General features: G+C 38.2%; 1 protein-coding gene across 4 annotated transcripts in view; it reads left to right on the forward strand.

Moving 5' to 3' along the window:
* The window catches only part of LOC132870524 (GTPase IMAP family member 8-like), an 87709-nt gene that overhangs the window by 48779 nt on the left and 26781 nt on the right, over nucleotides 1–12149 (forward strand). For 2 of the 4 annotated variants that reach the window (XM_060904191.1, XM_060904194.1), the window contains exons 1-3: nucleotides 5581–5604; nucleotides 10390–10440; nucleotides 10777–11385. In XM_060904191.1, the coding sequence (XP_060760174.1) occupies nucleotides 5589–5604; nucleotides 10390–10440; nucleotides 10777–11385 (676 nt within the window). In that variant the 5' untranslated portion in view covers nucleotides 5581–5588. Of the gene's footprint in view, nucleotides 1–5580; nucleotides 5605–6628; nucleotides 6750–10389; nucleotides 10441–10776; nucleotides 11386–12149 lie in introns of those variants that run through there. The other 2 variants (XM_060904192.1, XM_060904193.1) reach the window with 2 other exon arrangements.

Raw genomic sequence — 12149 nt, forward strand, 5'->3', positions numbered from 1 at the left:
AGACAGCTAATTTTTCAATATAAAATATCATATCTAAAATGATTATTTTCATCCTAAAATGTGGTCAAGATATTGGGACATAAATATGAGAGACAACTAACACAACGCTTACAGCCTTATATTTAAAAGCACTATGGAAGCAGTGGATTCTGAATTGTCAAAAAAAAAAAAGTCCTCTCCGAGAATCACTTCATTTGTTTCTCCCAGCCCTGCTTAAAGCTACACTTAATTTACTTAGAAAAAAACCCTAAATAGTTCATGAACATGCTATAACATTAGGTGAATGTTATGGACTACTAACAATTTCTTAACTGTTGGAATTTTATTTCTATCAGCTATTTTTTGACAAGGAGTCTTTGATAACATTTTTGCTACTTTTCTTTATCTTATAGCAGATTACACAAAACTACCATACACGCGTCAAAAAATTACCTGAAATCTGTTCTTTAACTTGTCCTTCACTTAAAAACTGGTACAAGAACCAGTTTGAATCAATTTGAATTTTGGACCCCTGTGACACAAACTTTGTACCCTGATTGTAAAATAACCCTTAAGTGTACATAAAGTACATTAAGTGCTCACTTAATATAACAGAATAAATCTCTCTTGCAGTTAAACTAGTTCACATTTACACACCTGAACACAAACTGAAATAATAAACATGGCTGACTCATAGCTTGCCGCTTTAACCCGTGAACTTATTGTTGTGCCCTTCACCAAGGCTGCAGCCATAGCTGGCCTTCACCTGCACATTAGCATTAGCATTAGCTTCAGCATTTCAAGCAATGCACTACACACACAACTGGTTTTCACACAGTACAGTAATAGCCCACAAATGCCCAATTCGAATAATGTGCCACACACACACTGATTTTCACACATACAGTAATAACCCACAAATGCCCAGGAGCCGAAAGAAACAAATGAAAGGAAACATGTGGCTTCAGTGTCGGACGCCATTTTCCCCACTACAATGGAGCACTTGCATGTGACGTCACAGCCGATCCAGATTGTGACAGACGCCATCTTGTCGGTCAAACGCCATATTTCCGCCTTCTACTTCTACCTTTTCTTCTGGAAAACCCTACTATATACAATTCTACTACAACGGCTGCGGCTACAAGCTCTCCCTACCTGTGCACGTTTTTTATGTTTTTTGTGTGTATTTTTGCGTGTTGTTCATCTGTACCAGACTTCAATATCCACTACAACCGTATGGACTTACTGGACATTGGTTTCCAGCATAAAATGACGGTTTGTAGCGATTTCCATTGCATGCACAACATTCCGGACGAGAAAAAAAAAAAAAAACATTCCGGATGAGATAGCGAGACCAGCGGGGTCTCCATGGATTGTCATCGGAGGCAAAGCGAAGGAGGCGCCGGGAGCGGAAGCAAAAGCGAGGCTGTAGAGCCGGCCTGTTGACTAAGCTCAGAAAACAGCTACTCAAACCTCCACTGCTAAGCCTCTACCTCTCCAACGCCAGATCCATGGTAAACAAAACGGATGATTTGGAATTACAGCTGGAATTACCTTATTCTATTCTATAATCGGCTGGTCAGTGCTATCAGCAGGGGTGATAGCGTTCCGGCGCCGCGCCGGATTTCCGGCGTACCGTGGCTGGGGAAAAAAAAAAAAAAATCTAGTTCGCCCATTGTCCTGTGTCATTCTGAGATGCGCAGATAGACAGTAAAGGGAATTCCGAATTCCCTTTACTGTCTATCTGCGCATCTCAGAATGACACAGGACAATGGGCGAACTAGATTTTTTTTTTTTTTCCCCAGCCACGGTACGCCGGAACGCTATCACCCCTGTATCAGTACTAGTAATACTTAAGTGACTTACCCATCCAGTGAGGATCATTTTCTTGTTTACAAGATGCCACATCTGAGTCGCTGACAAATCCTGAATTTCTGTAAAGATAACTGTCCAGAGATTTATAAGCACACAGTGCTTCACCACTGAACAGCGAGGGAAAGTTGATGAGGTAATTATACACGTCTGGGTATTCCGCTGGCAGTTCAACATCCACTGACACGGTCATGAAAACTCCGTCCGGTAAGCCATAAGGGTCACTAATCTGTAGGTCGTTTATTTTAGACATATATCTAGTTATCTGTTCATTAGAAAAATGAGCTGTGTAGTCCGTCGGTTGAAATTGATCCATTCTGTACACGAGTGCAGCAGTATTCAGCGGTGTTCTTTACCGACAAGATGGCATCTGTGTACTTTCCGGTCATGTGACTGCAAGATCTCTATAGTCACGCACCGTGACACTTTACTTTATTTACACACTTAACAAGCTTTTAGCTTATAGACCACACATCACCGGGGATACATATGAGCTTATGGGCGTTTCTTCAACTAGGGGCACTTTTACCATTGTGAAGTTGATGAAAAAAAACTTTTTCAAAATTTACCTAATTCAGTATCATACATTTAAATAACATACCTAGTTTTAAGATATGTAAGAGTTCAAACTTAGATTACAAGACAAATTGTTATTTTTGACATTTTATCTGACCCGCAGTGAAGAAACGTCATTTCCACCACATCTCAATCTATAACTGTAAAAGTAGAATAAATTACACCATTTAATAATTGTTTAGGATCATGTTTGTAAGTAACTTTACCCATTTGTCCATGATATAAAACAACCATGCATTTTTAAATGAGATAAATTAACTGTCCTATGGACCAAATGCTGTATTGAACACCTGTCACAGTGGGAAACTTAACGTTGGTTTGGGTAGGACCTTGTTAGAAAATAAATAGCATTATTTTTTTATGTTAAATAACACAAGATCTCAGAAACTGTGCATATAGTTTTAATGTGTGATGAGAACTGTTTGAATATTTTCAAAAAATATGTGTGGTGATGGAAATGACATGTGGTGGTGGAAATGACCAGGTGTTGTGGAAATGACAATGAATTGACATAAAAGTATATTTATTAGAAAAATTATAAAACTCATTTCACAGTTCACAAAATAATTAAACACACCTGTTTTTAGTTTAGTGCCAAGCCAATATCTGAATTTCATCAAACAGTTTGACTTGATGTCTCAAACATGAATGAGTACAGTTCATAGGCTGCAAATAACTCATTAAACCTATGGCTTAAGGCAGAAATATTAAAAAGTGGATTCTTAAAATTTCTAATTGGTCTCTTAAATGAACACTCTGTACTTGAAACTGTAACTAACTCCTGAAATTGTATGATTTGTATCATGGAACATCATGGAACTGCCTACTAATAGAAAGATGACCTAACAGAGGGTCTTAAAAACAGGGCATCAACGCCCACAATGCTGAACCTGAAGGGGGCTTAGATGGGTGTAACAGTCTAGGCCTATAAGTGTGTGTGTGAGAGTGTATGAGTGAGTGTATGAGCATATGAGAGAGAGTGTATGAGAGAGAGTGTGTATGAGAGAGTGAGTGAGTGTACTGTATGAAAGAGAGAGTGACTGAGTGTATGAGAGAGAGTATATGAGAGAGTATATGAGAGAGTGAGTGAGTGTACTGTATGAAAGAGAGAGTGACTGAGTGTATGAGAGAGAGAGTATATGAGAGAGTGTGTATGAGAGAGCGAGAGAATGAGTGAGTGTATGAGAGTATGAGAGAGAGTGTGTATGAGAGAGTGAGTGTACTGTGTGAGAGAGAGAGTGAGATACTGAGAGTATGAGAGAGTGAGTGTATGAGAGAGTATGAGAGAGTGAATGAGTGAGAGAGTATGAGAGAGAGTGAATGAGTGAGTGTATGAGAGAGAGTGAGTGAGTGTACTGTATGAGAGAAAGAGAGTGACTGAGTGTGTGAGAGTGGATGAGTGAGTGTATGAGAGAGAGAGAGTGTGTGTATGAGAGCGAGTGAGTGTATGAGAGTGAATGAGTGAGTGTATGAGAGGGAGTGAGTGTACTGTATGAGAGAGAGTGTGACTGAGTGTATGAGAGAAAGTGAGTGAGAAAGTGTATGACAGAGGGTGTGTATGGTAAGTGTGTATGGTAAGTATGTAGGGTAAGTATCTCTCCCTGTCTCGTTTAAGTCTCTCCTCATATTTTGTAGGGTCAGCTTTTATCTTGTCCCTATAGGCTTGTGACCTTTGTTTTGTTGTTTTAGGCGGCATCTTAAAAAAAGATTAAATTAAATAAATATATTAATATTGTATAATATTTAAAAATTTCTATTCTAATATTATGTAACATGTTCTATTATATTAAGTATTACATATATCTTCTTTCACAATCCATGTCACCTGAACGTTATCATCCTAAATGTCATTTCCACCACATACTGTCTTTTCCACCACAGAGAGCAGTGTGGTGGAAATGACCGTGGTGGAAATGACATTTCTACACTTTTTTGTGAAAAAATGGAAAATGGCTTCACTGATTAGCTTTGAATTAATACTTAGCATTTCATGTATGCAAGATACTCTTATTTAACTTAAAATTTTCATCTCTTTAAAAACACCCATGACAGTACAGCATGTTTGGAAATGACGTACAATAAATGTATTTACTGATCAAGCAATATTTACCTTGATTTTTCTTCAGTAGTTTTTAGTGAAAATTTAAATGCCCTCCATGTTCGACATGTGCTCTGATGTCAGTGTAGATTTCCATGGTAACCACACAAACAATCTTTCTCACAAACTTTTTAAAGGGACATTACAGTGTTGTGGTGGAAATGACGCCAATACTGTGCGACAGGCATATTTTGTATAAAAAAATATATTAATGATGGACTCAAATGAAATATTATATGACATTGTATTTATGTGACTATTATTTAATAGAGGTACATTAATAATTACCAGCTAAGTCATATTCTTAAACTTTATTTTCAGTCTTTTAGTTTAAAAGTCTGGGTGTGCGACAAGGAGAAAACAGTGATTTTGACACCTTCCAGGAGGTTGAAAAGTATGAAAAAATCATAATAGAAAGCTATTAAATTTTTTTTAAGTGGGTTTCATTGGTAGTGTGACAAAGAAAGTGGAATTTGTCCAAAATTATAAGTATTTTTTAAAATATGACCAAATAACATAAAAGTACCCGTAGTCTAAGAATCACCCTTATAAACATCTGAAGTCACAGAAAAAGTGAGTAATTAACCTGGAAATATACCTGTAAGACAGAAATCAGCGAAGCAGGACAACTGTTACTCATTCTCCACTCATCTGGATTCTGAGCCCCACTTTCGCGGTGCATTGCAAAGAGTCCCAGTGACGCCGCCGGTAAGTGCTGCCACCCAGTGTCCATTTCACGCAACAGCATGTCATTGTGTGTTTCTCTGTGTGACTTCTTGTTGAGTTAGACAGACTACACTAAAATAATACAATAGCGATAAACCAAAAAGTGACTCTCAGAGGAAATGAAACAATAATAATAATCTCAACAAAACACATTTTGTGAGTATCACACCAGCATTCAGAAAACAGGTGGGAAAAGATAAGTACACAATCATTAAGAGAGTAATGAGCAGCCAGGTTTTACTCACGAAATTCATAAGATGATTTAATCAACCAGAAGTGTGACGTTTCCCCGGACGAGTAAAGTTGCTTTCACTTTCCATTTCAGCGCTGTTACGAAATGGCGTCGAGTGAAGGTAAGCAGCAACACGTCTTTTATTCAGAGTACTATATCACACGCTTTAAAGGTTTAAAATGTTAAAAGTTTTCATCATTTGTTAAAACTCGTTTCACTCTTCAGCCATATACGGGTTTTATAGGACTATTTTATAAGATCAGCCATGTCAGTATTTTTCTCCAGACCCCTTACGAAAATTAACCATGGTTTTACTATGAAAACTAACCATGGTTTTACCATGGTTTATAGTTATTCATGGTTTTCATGTTTTTTGGGTAACCATGAAAACCATGGTTCATGACTATGGTATAATCTTTGCCATAAACCATGTTTTTTTTTTCAACCAAACCATGCTTTTTAAACCATGGTTTTCTTATTCAAGTTTCAAAAGTAGGCTACAATAATTCACACAGCAAACAATAATAAATAGCCTAATTGTATCCACAAACGTAAAAAACCCACTTAAATGACTTCATGCTTCCATCTGCCTAAAATAAAAACAGAAGAATCAATCTGTATATAATTAAAGTTTTTATTTTCCACTAATAAATCAATGTCTGAAGGATCAGGGTCCATCGGATCCAGCTTCAGCCCTAGGTGTGTGAGAGAGGAACAGAGAAAGAGATATAATACAGATTAATGATTTATGTATGTATTTATTTATTTAGCTAGCAAAAAATATAACACAATGTTTGCCATAGGCTACTAATGTATATGGATTTCTATTTTACAGCAGTGTCAGTGGGTCAAAAGAAATGCTAGCCTAAAAGGAGAATTCCAGCCAATTTCAACATGCAGTTGTATTGCAGCATTTTTTTTTTTGTTAAGCCTTATCCTGGCCATTCTCATGGGGCATGGATTGTTTACTTTTAAAAATTTGCCAGAATTCTCCTTTAATTATACAATGAGCTACACAGGCTGACTATGGATTAAGACTGTGGTGACCTTCCTGATGCCTGTGTGTGTGTGTGTGTTCACTGTTGAGTACACTTACTGTGTTTTCTTGAACAGCTTGCTGACATTGTTTAACTTATTCCTGACAGCTCCCCTCAGGATGGATAGTTCCACATTGGGAAATTTCTGCAGAGTGTATTCTGCAAAGTAATGTGAAAAACATAATCCCATATGTGATTAAACAGTAAAAGACATGGCAACATTCTAAAGGTCAGTTTCTTTTGTGATAATGGTGCGGTACAACATAAACATAATGGCAGTAGTAGTGGTGTTAATTTGCAAAAATGGCATATACTGTATATCTTAATACGTGCAGCAGATTAGACACACAAAATGGCTAAACTTACCAAAAATAGCTTTGACCGCGGTGGCCTCCAGTGGTGGTTTTATTTCGTCTTTGGCACTGCCCTTTTGTCCAGTCAGGGACGAGGTGGCCATCTCTCTTTTTGAAAATACAACTCCTAGCAGGTCGCACACCAGCTTGGTCGGGAGTTGGTGGTTGCATCTTTGCAATTTAATTTTTTTGACCCTGAGGGTTCCTCCAATGACAACCTTGAAATTCAGAAGAAAAATCACAAACTTGTTATATAGACTATATGAAGCCTCCTCACCCCCATCAGTTAACATTGGCTGACAATTCTGAACTTAACTTCATGATCTACTATAAATTTACTGATAACATTTGGACATTTTAACAACAGGCTTGTTTGACTTGACAGCAGGCTATTTGATTTGAGGGATGGCTGGCTCAAGGCTATTGCTTGGGAGGTAAATGGATGCTCTTACAAAATTCACTTACATCATCATTTGCCTGTTCTTGGTTTACTGGTTGGCTGGTGATGGCTGGTTGGGAGCTGGTGATGGCTGGTTGGGAGCTGGTGATGGCTGGTTGGGGCCTGGTGATGGCTGGTTGGGGCCTGGTGATGGCTGGCCAAGACCTCAGGCAGCATATTTCTCAGATCTAAGAAATCACAGAATTGTATCACAGAAATCACTATTACCATCTACATTTTCAAATATTTTAGTCCGCTTTAGATTTCGGATGTGTCTAAACTAAGTTATTACACTATTTGAAGAAAGAGAGAGTAAAAGCTTCAAAATCTGGCCAATAAATTTATCAAGTCCAAACTTACCATTAAATGTATCCAGCTGCAGGCTTAACCGCTGCCGATCTTCCTCCAGTTCTCTGACACGCTGTTCGAGGCGTTTACATTTTGAACAGTCCTTTCCCTTAAAAATAATAAAGAACAGGCACAATCACAGATGGCAACATGGCCCAAAGTGTCACATAGCAATAGGGGTCATTGCAATACCTGGCCAAACCCCCCTCTGGGGAACCATGTAATAACATTGTGACATCCTATTCAGGTAATACCATTTGTTACTATTCAAGGACCCACTGATTTCTTTCTTTCTTTTCATGTCATGCTTGATGAATTAGGCTACTTACAGCAACTTGTTCTCTCCTGGGTTCTTCACCCTGAAATAGATTGAAAAGGAAAGACATTATGTAATTGCATGATTTTTTTAATTGTCAGTCTTTTAGAGAATAGGCCTACATAGTTATGCAACTTGTAGCCTTGGTTTAAATAAACCAAGGTCCAGATCATTTCAATCAATTTGATGACAAATGAAAGAACTTACACTAAATCTCTGCTGCCTTTTGTGGAGTAATTTTTCCAAGTGGCATGATGAAGCGTGGCCTTAGACATGGATAATTAATAGATTAGAGAATTTATTTAAAACATTAGGCCAGTGAATTAGTCTGGGCAAAAAAAATGTCTATAGTTAGGAAAAATGTAAGGTACCTTTTTTCTCTTCGGCTGTTCTTCATCTTCCGAGGAATTGAGTTGGCTTTTTCCTCCCCCAATGCCTAAAGTATTTTCCTCGAAAAAACTAAATAAACCGCCACTGCCAGAGTACGGATTGGCCGTATTTTGTACGGAAAAGTTACGTAAATACGATGTTAGAGCAAACAGTGTTATTCTGTACGGAATTATTATAAAGTCTTAAAAAATTCCAGTGAATTGTTTTTAAATGTCCAAGCGACTTTTTCAATCCATGCGCGATTCACGGCTATTTATTTTTACAACCACACATGCTGTGTGTGGCATGCGCAGATACCGCATATGCTGTGTGTGACATGCGCAGATCCGCACATGCTGTGTGAGACATGCGCAGATCCGCACATGCTGTGTGTGTATGCGCATGTCACATCATAGCTGTGGTAGCATCATAGTTGTATTACACATACAACTATGATGCTACCACAGCTACTGCAGTACTATGGATAAACCACAGTAATGCTATGGTTGGTTCATAGTACTTAGAATCACCATGAAATACCATATTAGAACCATGGTTACTACCATGGATGAACCATAGTAATACTATGGTTGGTTCATAGTACTTAGAATAACCATGAGATACCATAGTAGAACCATGGTTACTACATAAAAACCATAGTATAACCATGGTTACTACATAAAAACCATGGTAAAACCATAGTAAACCATGGTAGATCTTCGTAAGGGACTCCTCTGAGAAAGTTACTGAACCGGTTCCTGTTTTTCACTGAACTCAGAAGAGTCGTCCGGGAATCTTAGTCCGGAGGCCTGTGTCCGGGATTTAAAACAAGAAAAATAATTATGCAGCTGTCACCTCGTACTGGGAAAAAAACCCTCTGATCTGATGTCCTTTGATCAGGAGGACAGAGTGACAAGAGGAGCCTTGTGATCATGCGTCTAACAAGCGAGAGCAGAATGAAAAAACAGGCCGAGGTTCAAGGAGCATTTAGAAACCAGAGTTAAAGCAGGTAATGTGTAAAATTAGAGGAGCGCTGGACTGGAACTGATCTGATACTGAGGGACGGAATTGTCTCTTTTTGCAGTTAATTTTATCTCTCCCCCCATCCCATATATATATATACCGTATATCACTCCTGCTGACTGGCTGGACAGGTTCTCATCTCATTATATTGATCACCATTTTAATGATAAGTTATTTTTGCCAGTTAAATGCTTTAAAAACAGCACTTGTAGAGCTAGAATAGAATATAGCTGAAAGCAGTGATGAGGGGGCCAAGCATTCCAGCTGGGCATAGTTGCCATGGAAACATATGTTGTCAAGGCTGTATGCAATCACATGCGAGGTCAATTGACCAAACCCTGAGATATGAGCTCACGTCCTATTTGGTGGCTTTGCTGCTGAATTTGTTAAGCTGTAATGGACGAATGGTTTTGAAAATAAAAACTGAACCTTTGTCTGAAGATGATCTGTGCCACATTTGGTGAAAATTGAACAAAATTTGTGGCTTGTGAATTGTTTAAAAACTTTTAGACACAATCCAATATGGTGCTGCATCAGTTAGGCTGACGAGACAAATTGCTGTATCTTCCCCTTGGGATCCCCTACAGTATTACCAGACACAAGGATTATTTTAAAGGCAAATTAAGCAAAATGCATTTTTATTTATTGCAGTGTCTCCTGGTAGTCAAATGACACAATTTTCCTGCTCCTTCAAAATGGGGTCCTAAGTTCATGTACACAGTTTGGGTTTGATACATCAGAGCATTGCTGGGATATGAGCTCACGTCCTGTTTGACGGCTTTACTGCTGATTTTGATTGGCTGTAATGGGTGAACACTTTGGCAAATCAAAAACAAATAAAGTTTTTGATTCTTGGTCTGAAGATAGTCTCTGCCAAATTTCATAAAGATTGGACAAAATTTGTAACCTGTGGAAACTTAATTTATGATAAAATCCAAAATAGTAGAAAATTCCATATGGTGGAAATTGATGTAATGGTGTGTGTTGAACCCAACTTGATAGGATTTTTTCTCCCTCACAGGGTTTTTATGTCTTAAGAGATGGCATAGCATGCCGCTACTTCCACTCACAAGTGAGTATCATTGACTTCACAATATCCAGAAACAATACTGTCATTTGTCTGATGATTTATAATTCTATGAATGAAGAAATGTTATGTTTTACAGAACTATATTTAAACAATGTTGTTCAGAAATGTGCCTTAGTTGTTGGATTGTCACAATACCAATTCAGTGTTGTCCCTGAAATTAACTCAAACCCTAATCAATTAGTTTAGCCTTGTGTTGTCTTAAGGGTCTCACTCACTCACACACACACACACACACACACACACACAGATCAGACATGGCATTAAACCACCTGCCTGATATCGTGATCATTCATATTTTGTTTCCTAATAATGTTTCAGTGTCTGAAGTGAGAATTGTGCTGCTGGGGGAAAACGTTCTCCTGACCAACAGAGTGGGAAACTTCATCCTGGGCAGATCTGCATTTGAGACTGAACTTCATCTTCCTTCAGTAAAGCTGCACAGTGAGAGAGCCAGTGGTCACGTGGAGGGAAGAACCGTCATCATCATCAACACGCCTCATCTCTATAATCCACATCTCTCTCAGGAGGAACTGACTCAGAGAGTAAAGGAGTGCATTTCTCTCGCTCATCCTGGACCTCATGTGTTTCTGTTAGTGCTTCAGTCAGAAAAATTCACACATGAGCAACACGACAGAGTCAGAAGCATATTGGAAACTTACAGCTCACTGTCTCGGAAACGCTCAATAGTGATAACTACAGGTGAAGACCATGGATTCATCAGTGAATGTGAATTTAGACACCACAGAATTCAGAATGTATCTAAATTCAGTAAACATCAGATCCTTCAGCTTTTGGAGAAAATAGATGCAGTGGTGAAGGAGACCGGGAGAAGTGCGCTACAAGAGAAGAAACACTCAGGAACACTGAGAAGACATCAGGAACATTTGAGTGAAAAAACACTAAAGGAACAACTGGAGGAAAGTAAAGGTACGTGTAATTTATGGTCTTCAGTCATGACCATGAGATGTTAAAGATCGAGTAAAATCTACAATTAAAGCTAGTTTCCCACACTTTATTTATTGCAGCTTCCTCAAAAATATTCTTTATTGTTTGGGTCAACTTCTAAATTAATTAAAGAAAGCATTTTATCGTGATACAATTAAATACATACTGCAGAATGTGGAAGAAGGTTGGAATAGGCAGTAAAAACTCTGATTTAAAACTTTCACAAAGAAAGACATCAGTGGAAGAAATTAATATTCAAGTTGAATAAATCTACAATTTCTTTCCACTTCAGAGTTTTCCCTCAACAGTGGGGGGAAGAAAATTGGAATTAAGCTCAAAGCTCAAGTTAGCGCGGATCGCGACGAATTTCTGTTTGGCGATTTTCGTGACCACTTGGTGTATAATGTCATTCAAAACAAACAAACTTCTTGAGTTGAGTCCACTTCCATTTATTTGCATTGCCGTTCGGCTTGAGTGCAGATGTCAGGGATCGAAACAGGAATTTGGGAGCACTGGTCCATGTGGACCAGTGCCTCTCAGAGGTACTGGTCCGAATGGAATAGCACTGGTCCGTATTTATAATTACAAACTTCAAGCTGATTTTATATATTTATTCAGATAATACAACCATATTATACATGAGTGATCAATTTCAACTGTCTATAAACTTCTTCCTCAGTCATCTCATTATCATCACAATCTTCGAAACCCTCATCCAGATCATCATCATCATCTATCGGGTCATA

The sequence above is a fragment of the Neoarius graeffei genome, chromosome 22 (genome assembly GCF_027579695.1).
Source record: "Neoarius graeffei isolate fNeoGra1 chromosome 22, fNeoGra1.pri, whole genome shotgun sequence".
NCBI lineage: Eukaryota > Metazoa > Chordata > Actinopteri > Siluriformes > Ariidae > Neoarius > Neoarius graeffei.